The sequence below is a fragment of the Dermochelys coriacea genome, chromosome 2, assembly GCF_009764565.3.
Source record: "Dermochelys coriacea isolate rDerCor1 chromosome 2, rDerCor1.pri.v4, whole genome shotgun sequence".
NCBI classification, from domain to species: Eukaryota; Metazoa; Chordata; order Testudines; family Dermochelyidae; genus Dermochelys; species Dermochelys coriacea.
Window position 1 is genome coordinate 115,964,364 of NC_050069.1, and position 26,425 is coordinate 115,990,788.

Sequence of the window (26,425 nt, forward strand, 5' to 3'; positions counted from 1 at the left end):
GTAACAGTGGCCAGGGATGGGTAATGACCAAGGTGATCTCTTATGAAAACGTCCTGTAGAATTTAGTGGCAAATGATAACGTTCTCATAAGTTTTGCGTTTAATCATCCAATAAAATTTAATGGAGAATTCTATTCCTGATATAGAATTCTATAGGAAAGAGATCCTCCTCTATTAAATTCTATAAGTTTTTAGATTAATTTTATAGAACTTACTAATTTTATCTCTATTAAATACCAGCCTGGCATCCAAGTGGAAATCAGAGCCTCCAGTGAAGATTTAAAGTGTTCAAGCCTTCCCCCATCCTCTGGCAGAAAACCAAGGGTAGGGCAACTATGAAAGTAGCATTTACCATCCCCCAGAAGTGAATGCCACTCCTCTACCCTCCCAGGACATCTTAACTTCCTTGCATCAACCAGCTTGAATCTGGCCCAGACTATTCAGGAATGACATCAGCTACCTCTGAGGAGGAATTCAGCAGCTGTTTAACGGTGCAGAGGCAAATGCCACAAAACACATAGGACGGGAAGTGAAGAAGAACAGCGTATTCCATTGAATTTTCAGGGAGAATAGAGATATGCAGAGTGTAAACATCAGGGACTCAGTCCTGCAATCCTTAGTTAGGCAAAACTCACAGTGGAATTTGGCTACGCTGCTGGGACTTACTCCTGTAAAAAGTGTTGTGTGATCGTTACCAGCAGTGTGCTCAGGAACTCTGTTTAATAGCTTGCTTACTTTTACAAGGAAAATTAAGTCACCCTTGTTCACAATTCTCCTCAGCTGAACCTGAAACCATTTCTTGTACAATCCTATGATATTCTGTCATTGGGTGTCTTTGTTCTACACTGTATATTTCTTTACTGGAGCTAAATTGCATGGACAGAATTTAGAGTAGATCACTATTTCCACTATAAACACTGTTTTTCAGGGGGTTATGTAACAACATTTCTTTTAAACCAAATTATACTGAATACTTGCCATGCAGATGGTATAATAAATACATTACAGTGCAGTATTTATTTATTTTTAATGTAATGTATTTATTTTTAACCACATTTTATTTGAAGTAAGTGTGGGTAGTTTATGGTTTTGAAAACACGAGCAATGTCAATTCTCACCATCACAGAGATGGTTTTGTCACATAGTGTAGTTCAAGAGCAGCTTAAATTTTCCAATCTGTTAGCTGCTAATATGGACTAATTATGCTTAAGCCCCAAGAGTAAATTTCCTGCTTTAGCATCTTCCATTTAAAGGAGCTTCAAAGCCACAACAAATGCTCCATTGTTTAGGACTTGCTCACACAAGTAGTCCTGCTGAAGTCACTGGGACACATTAGTAAAGGTTGAAAGATTAGGATTTTAGGCCCAGATCCTCAAACGTATTTAGGCACCTAACTCCCGTTGTAATCAGTTGGTGGCTAAGTATCTCTGAGGCCAAAGCTTAGAATCATAGAACCTGATCCAGCAAGGAATTGAGCACCTGTCAAGGTTACTCAACTCCTTAGTAAATAACTACTGCAGGAGCATTTTATACCAGTGGCAGAGCTGCTCAAGGAAGAAATAATGGTTTCATTGTAACCAATAAGTATAGTTTTGTAATACACTTTTAAAAAAAACATCAGATGTCTGTAGGGACTTTCATTAATAAAATCGCCAGATAAAAAGTGTAGAAGTTAATAACACTGGAATGTTTGTGTAGAGAAACATATCCAATTACAGACAGAACATGCTAAATGCCTCAAGTAATTTTGTTTTCATCTCCTTCTCTTTTAACCCACAGGTAGTAACTCCAGTCAGGACAGGACAAGGTTATGTTTATGAGTTCCCTTCCAAATACCAGAAAGATACCTATGATATCCCTCCAGTTCGTCCTTCCCAAGGGGTATGTACCAATAAAACGGTCAGTGGCATTGAAAAGCTACAAAGAGTCTTTCCATTCTATCTGCAGTTGAAGTACAGGAGACATTATGTCATTCCAAAGTGAAAATATTTTTCAATTAGGGCAGATCTACACTACTGCTTATGTCAAAATAACATATTATTCAGGTGTAAAAAAGCCACCCCTCTGAATGACTCAAGTTACATCGCCCTAAGCACCGATGTGGACAGCGCTGTGTTGTTGGGAGATGCTCTCCCGCCGACATAGCTACCGCCACCCGTGGAGGTGGAGTAATTATACCGACTAGAGAGCTCTCTCCTGTCTGCATAGAGGGTCTTCACCAGATATGCTACAGCGGTGCTGCCTCCGATAAGATGTCCTTTTCCATGTCATTGTGCACAAAATGCATTTGATGTTAAGATCTGGCAGTACACAAACATCAAAATCACATTTACTTGCCAAGGGATGCGATGCATTATTTTGGTCAAACAAAATACCAAACAGAATAAATATGTTGCCAAAGGAAGTGTTTTCTTCTTCTGTTATTGCACAGTTGGCACTAGTTTACTTAGTAAGGGCACAGTTGTCTCCTGTACTAGCTACTTCCATGTAGGAGGTTGTTCTTACCAAATGTCCGCCACATTATTTTCCTGACACTGGATTGTGCCCCTACTCCTGTGAACAACCAGGGAAGTTGGCCCCCAAAGCCTATGAATTTCCAGGAAATAGAGACCCAAGAACTATGCACTCTGTCTGCTAACCAGGGCCCCTTGACAACACAGCTCCTGCAGGAAATGTGAAACTAAAGCTCCCTCTCAGCAGATTCCCCTGGCATACCCCTCAACATTCAAAACTGCCAAGGCACCAGAGTCACAAGTGACCAAAACATGGAACAATCACCATGCCATAATGGACAGATTACATTGTTTGGTTTTAAGTATATTTCCTCACTGTATGCATTACGTAAACAGGTTTTTTGAGATTATAACTCAGGCGGCTTGAAGACGTGGGAGTTTGGTGTGAGAAGTGGAATCCACCCACTCAAGTGGGAGGGAGATTTGGAGGGAAAGGAGTGGTTCCTGATTAGGGTTCTCCCAATAACATTAATTTTGGATGCCCCATAAAAATTTATTCAGGCCCAGGACTCTGCTCCACCCATCCCCCAATACAATTAACATAACACCGGCTGTCCCTAAAAAGATTAATTCAGGCCACTCCTACAACTCTGAAATATTCCATTGCTTCTGCCCTGCCCCCACAGAGCTCCTTGCTGCATTGGTAGCCCGGAACCATGCTCCTCTCTAAGAAGCAGAGAAAGCAAGCCCAAGAGATGACCATTGTTTTCCACTAGAGGAAGGGGAAAGTTGGAGGGGGCGAGCTGGATCAGTACACTTCTCACAACAAGTAGAGCCGCCTCCCCTTGAAGAACACAACAGGTCAGGGCCTGACCCACTTCTTGCTCCCCAGCCCTTCTTTAAATAGTGGGGGGGGCAGTCTGCTCACTCCCTATTCATCTCTTCCCACCCCAAAAAGCTTGTTAGTTCCTTGGCTCGCTTCTTCTCTGAGACCACTTGCCTGCTCATCTGAGACAAGGAGCAGAGAAGAGTAGGAGCCTGAGAGCTGCCAGAAGAGAGTCTCATTTTCCTTTCTCCACCCCTTGTTGCTGCTGCCTGTCCTTGCAGTGCATCACCTGAGAATGCAGTGCAGCAGGACAGGGAGGCAGAATCCTCTCTAGTGCACGATCTATCACACCATGTAGTACACTTAAAAGGTCTGGTCCCTGCAATCTTCTCAGTAGGGTGGCCCACATCACCAAGGGGGGCAATGGATACATAATGCTGACAAGGTCAAGCATTAAGTCTCAAAGGTTTGGGAGATGAGTGACAATACTGCCACAGAGAGCGGTTATTCCCCACACCATCTCAGAGATACAAAAACCCAGGATATCAGGAATGATCCTGAGCCCCTAAAGCTGGACAGCTGGCAGTGTATACTGAGCACCCTTACAGATTTCCTGGTACAGCTACCTCAAAAAAGGGTGATCCTGGGTCCTTGTGCCCCCCACCACCTCCCACACTGCATGTATCAAATTTTGTGAAGTGTACCTGCTGTTATGGCAACCTCTTCTTCTGTCTCCAGCCCAGTAGAGCTCTGTCATGATTCAGTCCTCTCTGCCTCTGTAAATAAGGAGGGGATGAAGGGATCCTATGTGCAGATCTTGATTTAACTTTATGACTGGAATTCAAATGAAGTGTATCCATTCAGAAACTTCATCTGTCCAGCCCACAGTCTACACAATCCCACTAAAGGGAGCTATCACAAGCATATTTGTCTCTCAGTACCCACCCTGCAAGCCTCCACATACACAAAAGCTAAAACTCTGCTCCTCTTCTTCCTTCTATTTCAAAATAAATAAAATGTGAGAGAACTCATCAGAAATCACAGCTATCATGGGATGGCTCCATTTTCTGTAACAGGTTTATTCTCTCTTCAGATATACGACGTTCCCCCTGCATCAGTTAAGGGGCCTGTGCATCCAGTCCCAATGGGAGAGGCAAGAGGTCAAGGGGTATATGATATACCTCCTATAAAAGGGGTAAGTCTGATGCAATTTCCGTAGATAATACATGCATTTTCATGTCAGACGGAAGACGTGTTTAGACATAAAAGTGCATATGACACTGAATAAGGGTATTGAATTCTAGTATTTTAAACAGTCCCTCAGGCTTTTTACACATTCATTAAAACTTTGTAACATAACTACTAACCTCATGTAGGGTAACTATAAATTAGAGCTAAAGCTACATTTAGGAGATCCCCCAACCTCCCCTCCCCCCCACACACTTATAAAAGATTTCATGTTCATTTTGATGGAAATGAACATTTTTTAATTAGTAAGAAAATTGTGACTTCTTGAAATCCAGGGTGAAAGTGTGGCCCCATTGAAGTCAGTGGCAAATCTTCCATTGACTTAACTGAGGCCATGATTCCCTACCTTCTCCCCCGGAATTTTAATTTAATGCTAGTTCCATTTAAGACGTCTTTGCTATTTTACCTTTGTGTTCATGGCTTGCTTTCTGCATTTCAGATCTATGATTTTCCTGCATCTGCTTGCAGAGAGGATACAGGGCTGAGGGAAAACTTGCTGGATTTCCCTCCTGCAGTGAACCATAATGCAAGACTGGAAGGAGTGTATGACATCCCTCCTCCCACTACCAAAGAACTTACCAAGAAATTTACCTCTGACGTCCCTAAACCTAATGATTTAATGTCACGCAAACATGGCCTGTATGACATTCCAGTGAGCCATCAAAATCAATTTCTTGGTCAGCAGATTGCTCCTCAGAAGGATGTATACGACACCCCTCGTGGAGTTCCATTTCCTGGACAGCAGTCAGGATTCAGCAAAAGTCTAAATCCAGAGGGAAGGGAAGGTGTGTATGATGTGCCACCACAAGACACTAAAGGATTGAAAGATGTGACAGATGGGATAAATAGATTGTCTTTTTCCAGTACAGGCAGCACCAGGAGTAACATGTCTACATCTTCTACAACTTCAAAGGAGTCTTCTTTTTCAGCCTCACCTTCTCAGGACAAACGATTAATACTGGATCCAGACACAGCCATAGAGAGACTTTACTGGCTTCAGCAGACAGTGGAGACTGTGGTCTCTATCCTCATGGCCTTTGTTAACACAGACTGGCGGTCTTATGGGTACATGGAGAAAAATATCAATGAAATCCACACTGCTGTGGAGAAAGTGGAGCAGTCGTTGGTGGAGTATCTTCAGTTTGCAAAAGGAGCAACAGCCAATGCTTCCTGTCTCTCAGAAATCAATCTCTATAACAAAATGAGAAGGGAGCTGCAGAGACTGGAGGATTCTCACCAGATCTTAACCCAGACCAGCCATGACCTGAGTAGCTATAGCTGGTCATTGAACATCTTGGTGGTCAACAAATCCCAAAACAAATGTGATGATCTAGACCGATTTGTTATGGTGGCAAAGACAGTCCCAGATGATGTCAAGCAATTGACCACCACTATCAGCATCAATGCAAAGATACTATTCAAACAGGTATCAGGCATCTCATGTTTAAAGAATATTTCAGAGAACATTATGAACACTTCTGACTATGCATATAACAGCCCCCAGAATCAGCTGTTACATCATGGAGAGAAAACTCAGGACCACAGCAGTTCTTTGCCCCCACTTCTGAGTAAAAACCTGCATCCCCCCGATATCACTAATGAGGGCTCTGAGAAGAGCTGGATGGATGATTATGATTACGTTCACCTACAGGTAAGCGAGCCAAACACATTGTTCTGCTCAATGCAGATTAAGATTTGTTGCATGCTCTTTTCTGTAAGAACTGTTCATGGCAAGACAGGAAGCAGACTGTCACACCAAGATACACTTGAAATTCCTTTTCTTTTTTTTTAAATATATTCATATCAAAAGTTGCCTAAGAAACTTCATTCAGCCCAGACTGCACATTGGGTACAGATTTTAAAAATTAGTTTGAATCCCAAGAATGGGATTCAAATGGGACTACTCTGTACATAATGGCTGTAGCCTATCACCAACATAACATTGTCCATTTCCTATTTGTCCTCTTCTGGGTGTGCTGCAAATTAAGATGGCAATACAAGAAGGTACATCTGTCACACTGTCTGCGGGCATTTAATTATTAACTCTAGAGAATTACCGTTTGACACAATATTATTAAGTAATTGATCTTTAAATATTCAGGGTAAATAGGCCAAATCCCCTGAGATGGGATATTAGATGGATGGGATCTGAGTTACCCAGGAAAGGATTTTCTGTAGTATCTGGCTGGTGAATCTTGCCCATATGCTCAGGGTTTAGCTGATTGCCATATTTGGGGTCGGGAAGGAATTTTCCTCCAGGGCAGATTGGAGAGGCCCTGGAGGTTTTTCGCCTTCCTCTGTAGCATGGGGCATGGGTGACTTGAGGGAGGCTTCTCTGCTCCTTGAAGTCTTTAAACCATGATTTAAGGACTTCAATAGCTCAGACATGGGTGAGGTTTTTCATAGGAGTGGGTGGGTGAGATTCTGTGGCCTGCGCTGTGCAGGAGGTCGGACTAGATGATCAGAATGGTCCCTTCTGACCTTAGTATCTATGAATCTATGAATCTATTTTTATCTTGTGCCACACAGGGAAAAGAGGAGTTTGAAAGACAACAGAAAGAGCTGCTAGAAAAAGAAAATATCATCAAGCAGAACAAGATGCAGCTGGAGCATCATCAGGTACGTCCAGTCAGACACAGCTGACAGAATTGGAAGACACCATGCAGGCCATTTTGTACCACGAGACGTGTCAGCCAAATAAAAGAGAAGGAGCTCGTCTCTCAGCCACTTAATGGCAGCTTAGTAACAAAGGAGGCAAGGGTGTCCACTCTCCCCTCAGATTCGGAAGTGGTTAGCAGGCGAGAGAGTTTCCCACCATCCTCTCTTGTAGATTTTCTTCAGCCCTGGAGGCACTATAGAAGGCAAGAACCTCTATGGCAATTTAGCCCTTTCAGATTCTTGGAGATAGCCTGGGAGTCAGCATCATCATCTCGTTCGTTACCTTGCTGCCATTAGATAGCAGAACTGCAGCTCTTCCTGTGTATTTGAGAGAGGTCTCCTCTGCTGGGAAGAGATCTGTCCCCTGAAAGCACACTCAGAACATGTCTGTTCAAGAGGTTAATTCTTTCTATAGCACCTAGAAGCCCCCCTGTACTATGCATAGTATATACACATAGGCTGCGTCTATGCTACACACCACTGGTGATAGCATGTAGGGTATGTGAAAAGCATCCACACTGGCTGAGCCTTTCCCAGCTGTCTTCCCCCTGCTGGCATCTTTCCCTGCTGCCTCCATCTGGTAGGGAAAGGCTCTAGCAGCTGGGAGATGGCAGCACCTTTCCCCACTGCAAGTAGAGAGCATGTAGGGTGTGCACTTGGATACACACCCACACCCTTCAGGCATGTCTTTACTCTACTTGCCAAAGCCCAGGCCTCATGGTCTACATTGCTATTTATGCCTGTGCTGGGGGGCTACGCACATATATACTCTACCCGCCACCAAAAAGAAGTATGCAGTTTAGACATACTCATAGTAAGAGACAAGTCATCTTCCACAGAGTTTATATAGGAGGGGAAATAGAGGCACAGAGCAGTGAAGTGACTTTTCCAAGGTCACACAGCAGGATAGTGGCAGAGACAAAAACTGAGCCTGGGCCTCTTGAGTCCTAGTTCCGTGCCGTATCTACTGGCCCACACAGAATACAAGTGTAGATTATGCATACCCACTATCTAAATACATACATCACTAAATTAAAAAGAAAATCTTAGTATAACTTTAAAATTGTGATTTTTAAACACCAAAAAGATCAGATAACAAAATGTTAACGCTGTCATAGTAACTCACCAACATGCTGACATAAAATGTACAGTTTTCATAAATATAAAATATTAACAAATTTAGTAACCAAGAATACTCCATATGTGCAATATGGGAGTGGTAACCTTGATTTTTGCATTTCCTGACTTGTGAGCATTTAAAGCTGTAATCTTAACATTACAAGTAATGTAAGGTTTTGTATTTAAATTTCCCTGTGTGTTTTTGTTTGCTTGAAGAGCAATGAGGAGCTGAAAGATTAACGTTTGATAGCTCACGATCATGCATAGATAGAAGTGTCAGCTATTTATCATAGGAGAGAGTCTCAACTGGATGGACAACAACTGTTTCCGACTCTGTAGTGTCCCAATATATCAGTTCTTAAAACCATTAGCTTTTTAGATATAGCAAAGCTGTTTTAGATTGTTATGACTTCTCTGGCCCTGTGTAATTGGACTCATGGAAACTAAAGCACCTGATTTTACAGGAAGTGGGATCCAAAGATGTCCCAATAAGTTTTTTAAAGTCTTCAAAATTGTCTACAGTATTTTTCCTATATGTGGCATATATAGATATACATGATGGTATACTCTGGCATAAAGGATTAATTGTCCCCCTTTAGATGAACTGTGTAAGTTACTTGTGAGTAACATAGCCAGACCAAATCATTTACACATTATGGGAACAGTATTCAGAAACTGTGCTTGCAGCTTGTGTACAGGATGTTAAGAAATCAGTGAGAAATGTATTTGCGTTTATCAAAGGCAGGATAGGTTTGTGAATTATAACGAGGGTGATGTGATGTGTTGAAGAGACTCTTCTCTTTGCCATTCAGATCAATCAGTTCCAGCAACTGGAGCAAGAGATCACAAAGCCTGTGGAGAATGACATCTCAAAATGGAAGCCACCTCAGAGTCTTCAAACTGCAAGCAGCACTGTGGGCTCTCAAGACAGAAAGCTGCTCTTCTTTTATTCTGACCAGTGCGAGATTCATTTCGTTTCTCTCCTAAATGCCATTGATGCTTTTTTTAATTGTGTCAATGCTGCTCAGCCACCAAGGATGTTCATTGCTCACAGCAAGTTTGTCATTTTAAGCGCGCACAAACTGGTGTTCATTGGGGACACGGTCACAAGGCAAGTGACTAATCAGGATATCTGCAGCAAAGTGATGAACTCCAGCAACCAGCTGTGTGAATTGCTAAAGAATGTTGTTATGGCAACCAAGATGGCTGCTTTGTGTTATCCCAACCTGGCTGCCCTGCAGGAGATGGTCGACCGAGTAACAGAACTGTCTCATCATGCACAACTGTTTAAATGCTCTCTGGTACAGATGGCATTATTCTGAAACAAACAAAATGGAATCCAATCAATGGACAATAAAAATTATTTTAAAAAACTGGAAATATATCCTATTTTATGTAAATGTTATCAATTTTTGTAAATATTTTATATGAAATATTTTAAATACATTTTTATGAATTAGAAAATCTAAAATTCAGGGATCTGGGGGTATATCTGTTTCCCTATTATGTTTTTAATATACATATATATGTATACACTGCATATATGTATATGTTGCTACATTCCATAAGACACCATTATGTAAGCACCTTAAAAGTATGCATCAGTTAAGTGGTGCATATCACTGTATATACGGCCTAGTTTTCAATATATCCATTAATTGGATGCTGCACTCTCTTTTTGGGGGGCATACTGTGTATTTTACTTCAACTTAAATGTGGCACACGGACAAAGCTGTCGAATCTATTTGTAGCAGTTCATGATGTAGATGTAATAGTTCTAATGGAACCCCAATCCCTTCCTAGAAATGACTTGATTTGAATTAATTTAGTAAAAAATTAACTGTACCTTCAATTTTACTTTGCATACAGGAGTCAATCATTTTGAGCATTGTGTATATAAGTTACATAACAGGCAATAAACCAAGGCTCAAATTAGTGGGGCAAAAATCATCCTCATATAGCATGATAGACAGAACCTCCTCCAGGAGCAGGAAGGATTGTATATATTTAAAAATAACATCTTAATGCCACAAAATATTTTAAAAACCTGGAAGAATTCCCAACAATATAAATTTGCATATGTTTATCCCACCTTTCCTTGCATTTGCAAATAATTATATCTGTCAGACTTTAGAGATGGGTTTTTTTTCAGACCTAGGGACTTACTCAGAGTTGCTGAATGTCCCTAAATCTTGCTGATATCAGTGGATTGTGAAGTACACAACATCTCACAAGATCAGGATTAATGAAAATGCATGGCATCATAATTCCCCATGAAAATGCTATCAGTTTTGGAACATCTGATTAGAACATCTGTAATTTTAGAGGGGAAAATAGCACTTATCTCTATGACAAATTCTTATGAATCATTTGCACTTTTGGAGCTCTGACCTTCACTCAGATTTTGGACTTTTTCCAAATTTTCCTTCCTGGCCCAGGGACACAACATTGATCTCCTGGGCTACACAGTCACCAAAGCAATACCGTATATTTAAAGGGGTAATTCCATATGTAGCCGACACAACAATGACTTGACCACAGGTCACATTACATGGTCACTCCTAACTGTGGAGGTAATCAGGCTCAAGGGAATGAAGTCCAGGTGATGCTCAATGCACTTGTGATTTAAAACAAAAATATAGTTACCGCAGTTTCTTTGTGATAATTCAGGCTACAGTCCCAAGTCTTTATGTATTCTGAGTGTTTGCATAAGAGACTAGCCTGATGGTAAATACAAAATCACACCATGTAGAATACCTGGTTAGGAGGCACTTAAAGTCTTTCTTCACAAAAGGAAATCTGGTATTTTTGTTCCAGCCTTTGTCTAAACATGTTCTCCAGTGCATGCCTCATTGCAGTGCATTTGTTTATCTTGGATAACAGAACTGGTTTACCAGCAAATGAAGTTATGCTTTCCTAATATATTGTCTCAGAGTGATGACTGCTCATCATTGAGATTTACCGTAATGTTTTTTTCAGAGGGCTCAAACCTGCTTCCATTAAAGCCAGTGGGAGTTCAGAGAGACTTCAGCAGCAACAGAATCATACCCAGCTCCTGCATCAGCTATAATATTTAAAGCTCTTCTCCATTTTACAATAGGAGAGGAATAGTTATCCCATTGTAAACAAAATAGGATTGCCAAAAAAACCCAAAGAATCCACTTGAACCTGTTTTGTATTTGTGTTGTTTGGGATTTTTCTATTTTTTTCCATTGTAATATTTTTAGAAAGTGACAAAGTGTTCTGAATTTTAGCCGTCATGTCAATAACTTTTGAGTTTTCAAAGGGGGGATTCTTTTTATGACAAACTTATATTATTGTTTACTTGTTACCTTGTAGAGAGTATTTTTAAAATCATTAAATATACAAAGCTTTTTTTAAAAAAAACTGGTTTCATTCGTTCTTTGCAATTCTCTATGAACTGTGGAAGCAAATGTTTCAGGCTAAAGCTGTGGTGAGAACGAGTGCTTATGTTCCCCCCACTAAAGAATGGAGAAAAGTCAGTGAACCAGTCATTAAACAAGCTGCTATCAAGAAGGAAGAAACTAACTAGAAAGGGTTTAGGGGAATTTGGTCTGTAGTGATCACGCTTTATAGGGTGAAGTTTAAATCATCCATAGCAAACCCCAGTAGACTGGCTTTGTATGAGTAACCAGTGTGGAGATTGAAGAAAATCTCTACTAGTTCAGAGGACGTTGGTGGAGCACCTGTGCAATTGGTCTGCAGCGGCTACTATGCCTCATAGATTATAAAAACAGCTACAGGCTGCTGCTTTCCTCATCTCCCTGCAGGGTTTATGGTTAGTGGATGCATAATATTTATGGGTCTATTTGGCCACTTCCATATCTCATTCATGAAGCCCCAGTGTATTCTCCCACAGAGACTGCTGATGTGTAGCACTGTTCTATGGAACAGGTATAATCAGATGGAGAGGACATGTCCTCTCCGCTTTATACTATCCTGTTAACATACCCATCAATACAGCCACAAGACTCATTCCATCTCATGCCCAATTCCATCCCTGCCCTCCAATCCAACTTGTGTGGTAACATCCGTGCTCCACGCCAAATGGGAGACTGAAGAGCCTCTCCTCATAGCCTGTAGTCCCCCGGCCCCCAAGCAGGTGGAACCTTAGCAGTTCAGCTGTGGTTCAGGCCTTGCATGTCTGGGGTGAAGGGTCAAGATCCCAAATAACTATGTGACTTTAAGGATCAAAAATCCCTCTCCAAAAGTTATGCCCTATTGGTGCTGACGGGCTTTCCTCTCACTTACATATCTATTGCGCTTCATTGATCGTAAGGATGAAAGCAGAAGCAATGTCTTTGTTTCCAAAGTTAGGAAAGAATTTTGCACCTTTCTGAGAGCTACTCTTTGGAGTGTGACAACAGTTGGCCGTCAGTAAAGGAAGTCCCATCTTGTGTGAGTGCAAATTAATGCCTACTGCAGCTTACGCCATTCCTTGCAAAATGAAGAGGTTGCTTCTATGCACATTTGACTTAGAAACCTCTGGGTTTGATGGATTTGAATTCCGTGATTGGTGCAGGCAATGCCTGTTTTGATCACAATCTATAAGACGACTCCACCGTATTCTGGTTCTAAATTTAAAACAACCTAATAATAAAGGGATTGGATAACTGAAGGAATTGGAAATGGGAGCCATAGCCTTTTATGTCTGAGTCACTGTGTCCTGGACAGCAGCTGATTAGGCTGCTGCCATGTGACAGCAGCTTGGTGGCCAACATGAAATGGGTTCTGGTTTCTAATGGATAGATGACCACAAAAATACTTAAAACACATCTAGCTCTTTACCTCAGAGTCCTTTATAAACATTAATTCACAAAAACCATTTGGCACTACTCACCTCTTTAGTTCAGCTACTGGACAGATAAGGAGATAGAGTACTCTAATACTGTTCATTCTGGTTTAGAGATGTCACCAGCTCAAGGGATATTCTTTATTTTTAAAATGGAGGATATTGCTAGCACTATTTTAGATCGTTGGACTGCTGAATGACCCACTGGCTGGCAATTGCAACATGGGTCCTGAGGATTAAATGGACCAAGAGGCTGAATCACACCCTCAATAGTAGACATGATCTTGTTTGTGAGGCAGCTTCGATGACCTCTGCTGCCCATGCTGAAGGTGAACTTGTCTCCAAACTTCGTTGTCAATCTAGCATCTTTGATGACTGTTTTAAAAATTATTTTCCCTGTAGAAGCAATACAAGAGTGGCCATATTTTTGTAAATGCCTTGTACACCCCCATATAAATATTCTGCTTTATGTCATGGTTTTCTCTTAGCTGGGCTGTAGCCTTCCATTCTCTAGACTCTCTCACACACTCACCTCTTCACTCTATCCATCATTCGCCAGCTCTTCCCATTGCTCTGACTGCATCATTCTTACCCCTCAGTTTCCCACACTGGTGCACTGTCTCTTTTTACACAAAGTTCCAACATCATAGTTAAGGCACTGCCCCTCTGTGCATCTCACCCCCTCTTCCCATATGCATTCTGCACATTTCTCACATCTTGCTCCTTAGCTTGTCTCCTACTTCTATTCTCATCTTCATGCCTGTTCCCCATATTGCTTCCTTTGCCTGGAACATCATCCCCCTGTGACACTGCCCAGGGTACAATCTGGACTGTTGATCAGCGGTGTTCCCTTAACTCTCTAGCCTGGGGTGCCTTTAACACTGCTTTGCTGTCAGAACAGCCACTTCTGGCCTGTTCGCACAACCTTCAGCATGCAAATTCACTTCCAGCTAAATACATGAGCACTCTGGCCAGTCACTCATGAATTGCATACAGGGTGACACCCAGATATGTGCATCTTGTACTGTCCAGCAAACTACTGTACAGTACAAGTTCATAGAAAGTCCATTTCATCAAAGGAAAATGATATATGCACTAGCCTCATTATCTCAAATGGAGTTTCCCCACTGTGATTTAGTGTGGATTTCCCCTTATGTAGTATGTGAGCTTATGTGAGTCTTACTGTTTTCATGAATGCTGTGTGTGCCTCAGTTTCCCTGTGTATTGCACCAATGTCTATGTGGTGGGAGTAAGGGTATGTGACTTTTGCGGGAGCTGCTCCAGCTGCCTGCATGGCTGCTAAGGCCACCCCTTCAGTCCCAGCAAGTCTAATGCTAAGGTTACGAAGGCAACAATGAGGCAACGGGGCTCAGGCTGCACCCCCTTTCCCCACACCCCGGGGTCATGTAGTAATTTTATTGTCAGAAGGTGAGTCACAGTGCAATGAAGTTTTTGAACCCCCGCTATAGATAGTCACATCTACTTGTGAGCCAAACATCCTTCCTGTACAGCCCAAATACTACTTTCATCCAGTTTCCCAATCTACTCCTATGCCACTTGCCCTTCCTCCATGTCAACTTTTATAATATTAGGTTTGTAAGATTCTCTCACTATATGATTCACATTTTAATATGTTTTAGCCCTTTTCTGTGTCTGTTACAGTATCTTCATGTTCTACTTTGGTTAAATTTAAATAGTAAATTAGATTGCAGTTGTAAGGGCGGGGTTGTCTTTTCTCCATTCTTTAAATAGCGCCACACAAAGGGGCAACGCAGATCCCTGAAGTTCCTCCTTAGTGTCCTGTCATGCTAGTGCTTAAGGAACTAGCGCAAAGGTGATTGAAATATGCACTATCTTTGATCTGTTAAATTATTATTTTGGCCAAAATAATGGATATTTGAGATCTTGAAGCAGAGTTCCCCAGATAGTATTTGCGGATTTTTAATTTAATTTATTTATTTATTTAAAAGCTTTGAAGGGATTCTTATTTAGCCATTTACACCAGATTCCACCAAGGACCCATGTCAGAGCATCCTTCCATGCCTTGGTTGAGAGGCCTAGATGTAACTCTTCAGAGCCAATCTGTACCCTGATTAGTATAGCAAGAGGTGCAGTTGCCACCTCAGTGTCCTCACAGAAGTGTTTGTGGCTCACAGAGAAAGAAAAATGCAGGTCATGAGTCTGCTGGTTTGGCTGGCCTGAAGTATAAGATAAGGAACACGTACATTGTCTCACCTCAGAAACATTAACTTTCTGGTCTTGCCTCTCTTGTGAGCCAAAGGCCTTAAAAAGAGGTCATTTTCCATATGGATTCCCCAAAACTATTAACTGGCACCTTTGGTCATTTTAATCCATTAAGAGTTGCTCACCAAACTGCCCCCAACACATTTCCTTTACTTTTAATTAAACTAGAGCTTTGTTTTGACTATGGACAACGTCATTAACAATGTCTGATTATTCTGGGCAGGCTGAGGCCCATTGGGATTGCACTGAAAATTCAAACATGCTGCCCTCATACCAGATATCTGAATGTGCTATCAAGAGATTTGTTCAGCAGAAAGCAAATAAAGTACTCTGAGCGATATACCACCACTTAAACTTATTTCAACCACCTTCTCTCCACATCATCAGTCGGTACCTCCTTTTGTTCCAGCTGCTGTGTCAGAAGCAGAGCGCTCTTTGTCCTGTCATCTATCCAACTCATTAGGTAGGATGATTCAGATAATTTAGGTCTCAAGGGAAATGACTGGACCTCCTGAAGTGAATGAGCCCTAACAGTTTATTGCATGAAAGTTAAGGTGAGAAAAGAGAAAATCAGGTCATGATTGGATACCAAAACCATGGAAAAGGGAAAGGATGTGTATGGGGGAAAGCAGCAAGTTCATATAGAGTAAATTATGCCAAATTCTGGCCTGATAGAAAATAGCCAGGCTAACTTAGTTGCACATTATGGCATTATGTCTTCCTACCACCATTGTTGTTTTCTCAATCACATGTCAAGAGATTATTATTGAATGTCTCAGTTTCCACAAAGGTAGGAATGCTCTAAAACTCATGAACTTATCTTTCTTTGATGTTTCATAAGTCTTTCAGGAGTATATCAAAGTAAGAAAAATTGAAATCCATAGCAATTAAGGACAGAGAGAGACCTTTAAATGCAAAAATTGACAAATGTATGTTCATCTGAAAATGTCTCCTCTCTGATTATTCAGGACCATTGTTCCTTACTACAGATTGTCCCATCTCCATTAATTCTGTGAGTCACTGTCCAGGATTAGCCTCCCATCTGGGAAAACCACCCAACAGAAAATGCTGCTACATCTGTAACAGATTCAGCATAAGACATTTCCATATCAAAGCTTTCTGTATTCTGTGGAGCATGAAGAGGCATGATATGTTTTTCCACACAAAGAGCAAATATATGATATATCAGTCTGAATGGTTCTGTTTAGGTTTAAGGAAACAACTAAACAAGAAAGAACAAAATTAAGTCTCCAGGAAAGTGCACGGCACATCTCACCTGTAACATATTGCATTAGCTTTGCTTCACAAAATGGCAGTCACCTCTGCAGACAGTAGTCTCCTAGAAGTTTAGGTGTAGAATACCAAAACTAAAATCACAACAGTTACAGGCTATATACAATGGCAGATTAGCCAATGGGGCCCATGCCCAGGGGCCCTGGCCAATGGGGGGTCCCAGAAAAATGGGCACCCCTGCGCCCCAACCCGCTCTGCCAGGTGCTCCTGCCAGGGAGCGGGGTCAGGGCATGGGTGCTTGCCCCACTCCGCTGACCTGATGCTCCTGCTGGGGAACAGGGGAAGCCCCCGCACCCTGATCCCACCCCCTGGCAGGAGCACTGGTGTGTGGGGGACCGCAGGCAGAAGTGATGGGGAGGGGGCTCCATTTGCTCTGGCCCGGGGCACCACAAAACCATAATCTGCCTTTGGCTATATATACCACAATATCAGCTCCTAAGAGCCAAAGATAGGACTCTACAGTCAAAAATGGAAGCCTGATGACTGGCAATGGAATCTTTAAATACAGGTCACAACAAGGGGAACTGCTTTTTTAAAGCTCTCTTCACTACAGAACAAACAGAGTTCCCTCTTCAGTGCAAGGCCACAGGAGGCTGAAACAAAACCGACATTTCTTTGCTCTTTGCTTCAGCTATTGTCTTGTTCACTGTTTTGACCAAGGCTACCTAAGGTGCTTGCAATCAGGAAAGCACCACTGTGAAGATCCAGAAGCATCTACTGCTTTATATTATATATGAGGGGAAAATCAGGACAGCATTAAGTGAAGGTTGAATTTAAAATTTCTCTGAGATGACACTATGAAAGGAAAGGAAAAAAATCTACCCCAAATGCCTTTCAGAAAGGGGTCTGGAGACATCTTATTACTGCTTGTCGATGTAGAACAAACTGGGTAATTTTCCCATGCAGTGACTCAGTTCTGATTTTGCCCCCAGCTACATGGAAATGGAAAAAGCCACAAGGCTGAGTGGTCGTGAACATGAAAGAGAAAGATGGATTTTCAGTGTCTTTTCATCTTGTGATACAGGGTTTCTTTATGAAAGATGTTAAAATTCCTAAGTGCAGCCTACACAAAGCCTTTTATCAGACAAGCTGATTTAAGCCAGATACCAATAGCAGCTATAATTAACCTGCATTCCAGTAGGGTTGAACATAAAAATTTTGGTATGGAAAAAGGCAAAATAAGAGAAACTAATCTTTGATAAATGTAAAGGAAAATGAGCATTTGGATTTTCCAATGTCTGACACTCTGCTCTTGTCAAATCTGGTGCTCGGTACCAAGCATCTCCTCCAGTTGTCTAATAATAATGGAGTTACTTTTTCAGCCTCCATAATTATACAGGTAACAAATCAAGTGTGTGGAAATTTGATATCTGCAACTCTGAGAGATACTGGGTTTTTTTCTTTATACGAACCCTATTGAAGTTTATTCAATTAGCAGCCTAAATGTTCTAAGAGCACGTAGAATTTCATATTTACAGTAAAATGTGGAACACAACTTTATTCAGCTGCAAACAATGAAAACAAAAGGACCAAATTCATCCTTGGTGTAAATCCACTGAAGCCAGTGGGGATAAATCAGGAATAAAGCTGTGTTTGGTTACTGATTTTTCAGAAGTGTTCCCCGTGTTCAACTTAAGACATCTGGTGTCGGCATTTCAGAGGTGCGAGCACTGTCAGCACCTAGTGAAGTCAATGGGATCAGCACATCGGTGCTTAATTTGTGCCAGAACTGAGCCCGGCACTTCTAGGCTTGGTAGTTCACAGCCCTGTACTTCTTTCATTACAAATTAAGCACTGCAGCACATCCCCAACCCATCTGAAAGTCAAGCATAAGATGCTGCCATTTGGGCATCCAGAATTAGCAAATATCTACAAATTTTGGCTCTCTCTTCCCCCAAATAACCATGACATTTAAATACTGAACCTTGAATTCTGGTACGAAGTTGTGATCACAGTTATGATTTACTGACCCAGTATTAGGACCTAATGCTGAGAGCAGTTGAGCACCACAGCTTCCATTGCCTTCAAGGTTCTCATCAACACTCAAGATCAAGACTCCCCTTAAAATCATATTGACCAAAATGTTCTCTGCACTGGATGGGAGGAATCATGTGTGTACTCAGAGGAAGTCTGCTCCCTTACTGTGTGAGAAGTTTTCTTGTCATTCCTATGCTAGTACGGAGTATGGAGTGAAGTTAATTGAGTGTTTGCTGTTTCCAGGCAGCTGTCATTCCCAACAAGGGTCATTTTTTTCATGCCTGTGCAAACAATTGAATTCAGGCAGATTGGCTCAGAACATCAAGCAGCTGCTATTTCCAGGGCTCACACAGAGCATGTTGAAAGGGGCTGATTTTAACTTTGCTTCGGTAAGCAGCACTAGATACAAAGTCATTGCCTTACATTTTTAAAGCAGCATGCAGACAGTCAACTCCTACTCAAATGAATCAGAGATACACAGCTAAATCTCTGCGCAGTGTATGAAAGTTTATTAGCTGGCAAAAGAACAATCTGGGGATATGTCTACACTGCAGTTAGGCACCCACGGCTGGCCTGTGCCAGCTGACTAGGACTTGAGCTAAGGAACTGTTTAATTGCAGTGTAGACATTCCAGCTCAGGCTGCAGCCTTGGTTCTGGCACCCTCCCATCTTGCAGGGTCCTAGAGCACAGATTCCAGCCCAAGCCTGAACATCTATACTTCAATGAAACAGCCCTTTAGCCAGAGATAGCTGGCACAGGCCAAGCCGTGGGAGCTTAATTACAGTGCAGACATAACCTTTCTAAATGTTTCAGGTAATTTTGGGTAAGAAACTGCATATAATTGCACAGCATTTAGTTATGAAATTGTGAAAAAGTAACCAAGTTACAATTCGTTTTATGATTCAGAAACATTTGATGGATGAAAGAAATGCCTACCCCAAATGTATCCCTATTACGAGCATAGAGCCCTCCCCCAGCCCCGCTTTTGGGTCAAGATCTCATCAGATGGAAAGCGCATAAAATATTTCAAATTTTAAACTAAGTATATCTAAAGCAATAACCTTGTACAATACACCAGTAGTGGCACTTCCATATCTCTTTGCAGAACACAATGTTTGAGAATAAGCTTGATGCAGTCATTGAAAAATTATCCTTATTCTCTATCTCAATGCCTCCTCTAATTATGTAACTGCAGTTTTGCACCCACAATTAATTGCCTGTGCAACAAATTGCCAGTTCAGCTGGTGATATTATTATTTATTATTTGTATTATCGTGGTAGCTCAGAGCCCCAGTTATGGACCGAGGGCCCCCATTATGCTAGGCACTGTACAAACGCAGACCAAAAGGAAGGGGTTAAACTAATAGCAAAATGGCAACAAAGTAAAAAGAGGGAAGATCTGAGCACTCAGTTAGCACAAAACTGAGAGGTTGGTAACAAAATTAATCAGGGAAGCAAATGACATAAAGAGAAAAAAATCTTGAATTGCCTATACATCAATGCTAGGAATGCCTAACAAACAAGAGGAACTAGAATTGCTCACTTATGAGCACAAATTTGATCTGATTTGTATTACTGAAACCTGGTGGGATGATTCATATGGTTAGAATATTAAAATCAATAGTTACAACTTATTAGGGAGGACTGAATGAGCAAAAGGGGAAGAGTGGCACTCTATGCCAAAAATGGCATGAACTGTTTCTGAGTTACTGATAACTTAGAACAAATTGATTCTGAATGCTTATGAATCAATGTCCTAACAGATAATGCACAAGATGCCTTAGTAGTATAGGAATGACAAGATGGAGTACTACGCCTTGTTGGTGTCTGCTACAGACCACCAAATCACACTAAGGAACAAGATGACCATCTCTTTATGCACCTATCTATAATGTGTAGGTAAAGAAAGCTGTGGGCAACTTCAATTTGAGTGACACATGCTGGAGGTCTCATGCTGCTAGTACTAAAACATCCTTGGAATTTCTAAACATAATAGATAACAATTTCCTAACTCAAAAAGTGTTGCAGCCAACATGGGGAAATTCTATATTAGACCTTATCTTAACAGTTAAAGAGGAAACTGATCACAGAACTCAAAATTAATGGCAGCTTAGACACAAGTGATCATGACTTGATCACATTTTACAAGGTGCACATAGGACAAAGTCCAGACCAGTAATATATATACAGTATACTCCTGATTATCCTAATTGCACAAGAGACATGCATTTTATTCAGCTAATTGGGAGTCTGGATAAAATGAGGGGGCAGGATCCATTCAGCAGGGTGGCTTAAACCGCAGTCAGGGGCTCATTGCCCTTCTTCACCTCACAGTCCTATCCAGAGGTCTCTTCTCTATTTTCCAAATCTCTGCATTATCCAGATCCCTTCCTTGTGCCCAAGGAACAGATTCAGATAATGCAGAGGATCAGATAATGCAGAGGTTTGGATAGATGGGAGTATACTGTACTTGGTGCTTTAATAGGACCAATATCAGAAAGCTAAAAACTATTATGAGTCAAATCAGCTGGGAGAAAGAATTTAATCATACAAATGTAAATGATAATTGGGAATAATCTAACAACACTTTACTAGATGTCCAAAAAAGCCACAATCTCACAATTGAGCAAAAAGACTGTGCTGGTTAAAAAAATGGCCTAGTTTAGAGGGGAAGTAAGGCAGCTGTAGAGAATAAATAGATAAAAATAACATATAACACATGAAAGAAAGGGGATGTTGATAGCAATTAATACAAATCAGAAGTTAGGAATTGTAGAAAACTGATAAAGGAAGCCAAGGGACACAAGGAGAAATCTATGGCCAGCAGACTTATGGACAATAAGGAGTTTTTAAAATATATTGGGAACAAAAAGAATCTTGACAATGATATTGGTCCATTACTAGATGGAAAGATCAATAATAATGCAGAAAAGGCAGAAATGTTCAATAAATATTTCTGTTCTGTATTTGGGGAAAAACAGATTATATAGTCTGATCATATAATGATAACATTCTTTCCATTCCACTAGTATCTCTGGAGGATGTTAAACAGCAGCTACTAAAGTCAGACATTTTTAAATCAGCAGGTCCAGATGACTTGCACCCAAGAGTTTTAAAGGAGCTGGCCGAGGAGCTCATTGGACCATTAATGTTGATTTTCAATAAATCTTGGATCATTGGGGAAGTTCTAGAAGACTGGAAGAAAGTTAATGTTGTGCTAATTTTTTAAAATGGCAAATGAGATGACCCAGGTAATTACACGCCTATCAGTCTGGCATCAATCCCAAGCAAGACAATGGAACAGCTGATACAGGTCTCCACTAATAAAGAACTAAAGCAGGGTAATGTAATTAATGCTAATCAACATGGGGTTTGTGGAAAAACAGACCCTGTCAAACAAATTCGATATCTTTCTTTGATGAGATAGTAAGTTGGGTTGATAGAGGTAATTGTGTTGATATAATACACTTCTGAAAAGCATTTGACTTGGTACCACACGAAATTTTGATTAAAAAACTAGAATGATATAAAATTAACATGACACACATTAAATAGATAAAAACTGGCTCACGGATACATCTCAAAATGTAACTAAATGGGGAATCATCATTGAGCGGGTGTGTTTTCAATGGTGTCCCACAGGGATAGGTTCTTGACCCTGAGCTATTTAACATTATTATCAATGACCTGGAAGAAAACAAAAAGCATCACTGATAAGTTTGCAGATGACACAAAAATTAGGAGAATGGTAAATAATGAAAAGGACAGGTAACTGATTCAGAGCAATCTGGATTGCTTGGTAAACTGGGTGCAAGTGTGCAATGTGCATTTTGACATGGCTAAATGTAAATGAATACATCGAGGAACAAAGCATGTAGGCCACACTTATAGAATGTAGAACTCTATTCTGGGAAGCAGTGACTCAAAAAAGTTTTGGGGGTCATGGTGGATAATCAGCTGTACATGAGTTTCCAGTGTGACACTGTGGCCAAAAAAGCTCAGGAGATCATGGGATGCATGAACAGGGAAAACTAGAATAGGAGCAGAGAGGTTATTTTACCTCTGTATTTGGCACTAGCGCAACCACTGGTGGAATACTGCATCCAGTTCTGGTGTCCACAATTCAAGAAAGATGTTGATTAATTGGAGAGGGTTCAGAGGAGAACCACAGGAATGACTGAAGGATTAGAAAATATGCCCGAAAGTGATAGACTCAAGGAACTTTGTCTATTTAGTTTAATAAAGAGGAGGTTAAGGGGTGATGTGATTACAGCCTATGCTTATCTATATATGGAACAAATGTTTGAAAATAGGCTCTTCAGTCTAGCAGAGAAAGGTGTTACCCGATCCAGTGGCTGGAAACTGAAGCTAGACAACTTCAGACTGGAAAGAAGGTGTACATTTTTAACAGTGAGGGTAATTAACAATTGGAACAATTCACCAAGTGTCGTGGTGGATTCTCCATCACAGGCAATTTTAAAATCAAGATTGGCTGTTTTTCTAAAAGATCTGTTCTAGGAATTATTTTGGGGGAAGTCCTATGTCCTGTGTTAGGACAGGAGGTCACACTAGATGATCACAATGGTCCCTACTGGCCTTATCATCAATGAAAAAGATGGTCCATGCCTCAAGAGCTTACAAACTAAATATAAAAGACAAGAGACAACAGATATATACAGACAGATGGGGGAGTGCAAGGTAATAACAGGTATGTCTACACTGCAATTAGACATCCATGGCTGGCCCATGTCAGCTGGCTCAGGCTAAGGGGCTGTTTAGCTGTGGTGTAGACGTATGGGCTCAGGCTGTAGCCCGAACTCTGGGACCCTCCCACCTCGCAGAATCCTAGAGCCCAGGTTGCATCCTGAGCCCAAACGTCTACACCACAGTTAATTGCAGTGTAGATGTACCCAATGAGACAATATTTAGCATCATGATACGCAGAAAGAAAGAAAGATACACAGAAGGAACACTTCAATCTCCCAAGCTATCCAGCCAACACATTTCACAAGTAGTACATTCACGAACAAATACTAATCTAAGTTTCCAAGCGGGGGGGGGGGGGAAGGGGGAGAGATTCACTGCGCATTGTCTGCAAACACTGCCCATTTTCCATTCAGTAAAATAACCCTATTATAAAAGAAAAGAGAAGTATCATGTGTTGTAGCAAAATGCATTCCATTGTTTCTCAAGAGAAAATATTGAGACAGGTTGTCTAAAAAGTGTTCCATCAGACTACACAGAATGGTATGCACAACCTTATTTCTCTCTTCCCTTTCATTTCTTAGAAAATAATGAAGATCAAGAAGAGAGTTAATCTCATTTACAGAAGAGCCATGGTTGTTTTGTTTTTCACTAATTAAGGTTCCCCTCATTCCCCCAAGCAAATTGTACAGCTGCAAACCTTGTGGGTGTGATTCTACAGTGCCTGGCACTTTGAACAGTGAGGGAGAAAAAGATTGTAAAATGCCACAGTGGTGCATTGAGGGGAGAATTCAGATTTGGTAACATTTCACACTACTTTGCACAGGTGGAAATGACTACTCAAAGTAGTAGAAAAGCTCTTGTTGATTTAAATGGAAAATGGCCAATAATAGAGCAGATCACTCCTGGCAAACAGAGAGAGATTGAGCAGCTGTGATAGCTTTCCTTCCCTCAGAACACCATAGCTATTGTCGCTCTCTGCTCATTTATACACCCATTTCTTAGGCTATTGATCAGTGTCACTGATGTAAAGAAGGTGGACAGAAAAACATGAGCAAAGTAAAGAACACTATTTCATGTAGAAAATAGAGTGACTTCTCCTGCAAGAATGATGGTCATAATTATTAACACTGTTGGGAAAAGGAAAGAAGATCATGATTTTTTCTTTTTTTTGTTTCTGTTCCAAATTATTTGGTTTTGATCAAGGTTTTATTTAGCTGAAAAATTTTCAGCCCTCTCTATCAATCCTTTATGTATTTGGTGCATCACTCTTTTCAGCACTCCACATCATGTGCTGCCAACTTTTAAACAAGAGGCTCATTCAAAAATTTTCTGCTTCAGCCACCAATACAGGTGACGTTCCTTGGGTAAAGTATTTCTTCCCCTCCTGTTCCCCCAAAACTCCAATAGCCAATCAATTTCATACTCTTCACCCCACCCCAAGCACAGACCTAAACCTCCAAATCCAAACTCTACTTCTATTTCTTTCAACCCACTCTTGCCCTTCCCAAACTCCTCACAGGGGCTTCCCTACCTAGCAGCTGTCCCTCATGGCAGCAGCTACTTTGAGAGCAAGGCCTGTCCTGCAGCCTCTGATAGCAATATTGGTAACAAGCATGTTTCCTCCAACAGTTAGAGCATAGGTGGAGGAGGAGTTAGCATACAAATCCTCTTTAGTCATTTGGAGAATGGATTCTTAGTGGTTCTTGAGGTGGGTGGGTCCCTTTGGCCACTAATGGTCTCACCTACTTGATGTGGGTAGTTATTTAGGAGAGCAACTCTACCTAACTGGTGTGGGGATGTTGGAGGGAAAATAGGTTTCCCTGGGTTGTGGATAGAAGCAAGAGGGCAGGAAAAAAGACTCCAGTTCTTTAAACTGTAGGTAGAAGTCAGCAAGGAGAGAGAAGGCTACAGCTACTAGAGTCACACGCAGTGCAGCACCAATAGAAACAGTCTGCTTGTTTCTCATCTACGGCTAGAACTGGTGAGGGCCTTTAGAAGTGGGCAGGCACAAAAGGTGCTAGACCTGGTGACTATCTGGAGCGTCTATGGTAATGTCCTAGTCATGCAGGAAGGAAGCTCATCCTGTAACAGGTTTCAGAGTAGCAGCCGTGTTAGTCTGTATTCGCAAAAAGAAAAGGAGTACTTGAGGCACCTTAGAGACTAACAAATTTATTTGAGCATAAGCTTTTGTGAGCTACAGCTCACTTCATCCGATGAAGTGAGCTGTAGCTCACAAAAGCTCATCCTGTAACAGTAAGCACATCTGCAGCACCACAGCTGCTTGAGAGCCAGATTGTAAATCCCTTGTACTGGTGAGATTTTATGTCCACAAGCACATCCCATGCAACTATTCATGGAAATGACTGCTCACCAATGTGAGTAATGGGCTTAAAAGCTGACCATAAGCAAACAGCATCTGATTCAGTTGCTGATGGGCAGGGAGCTGAAAGTGTTAACAAGCAGAGCTGGCCCCAGCTTTAAGTCAGGCCTGCAAAACAACTCTTTAATTCTCCCTCCTCCTAAAAGCTGATTACTGTCCAGCATGATCATAGCTCAGGGCCTACCTGGGGATTCTGGGAAGAGTAAGTGAAATGACTCCTTGGGATGCATTCCAAACACATACCTTCTCCATAAAACAATTCAGTTACATGTTTTGAAAGAGAGATCTCTAGGGCCTTATTTTTCCTCTCATACAGGCTCCTGCTACAGGAAGTGGAGCCCGACCACTTCCTCTTTTTAATCCCAGTGAGTTAGCCCAACATATAAATTAGTTTAATCTTAGCAAAAAAAACTTAAAAGAAAAAAAAAAAAGCAGTTCTCTTTCATAAAATGCAAATGTGAGCCTTTATTAGAGAGCTGACTGTAACCCTTTCCAGGCAATAAATGGCTGAAACTAAAGGAGAAAAGCAGCTTTTAACAAAGGTTTGTGGAACAGTGTCTCCTCAAACTCGTTAGGGTTGCCAACCCTCCCGGACTGGCGAGGAGTTTCCCAGAATTGGCCTCAATCTCCCGGTGACTCTTAAAAGCAATCGGGGAGATTTTAATAAGCCAAAGTCCAGTTGGCAGCACAGAGGGGCTAAGGCAGGC

The 26,425-nt window shown here is 41.3% G+C and overlaps 1 protein-coding gene across 4 annotated transcripts in view; it reads left to right on the plus strand.

The window, feature by feature from the left end:
- Positions 1–11,690, plus strand: part of NEDD9 (neural precursor cell expressed, developmentally down-regulated 9) — a 137,438-nt gene extending 125,748 nt beyond the window's left edge. For all 4 annotated transcript variants that reach the window (XM_038392631.2, XM_043508333.1, XM_043508334.1 and 1 more), the window contains 5 exons: positions 1,779–1,880; positions 4,372–4,473; positions 4,966–6,177; positions 7,056–7,145; positions 9,116–11,690. In XM_038392631.2, the coding sequence (XP_038248559.1) occupies positions 1,779–1,880; positions 4,372–4,473; positions 4,966–6,177; positions 7,056–7,145; positions 9,116–9,625 (2,016 nt within the window). In that variant the 3' untranslated portion in view covers positions 9,626–11,690. The remainder of the gene's footprint in view (positions 1–1,778; positions 1,881–4,371; positions 4,474–4,965; positions 6,178–7,055; positions 7,146–9,115) is intronic.
- Positions 11,691–26,425: the final 14,735 nt, after the last annotated feature.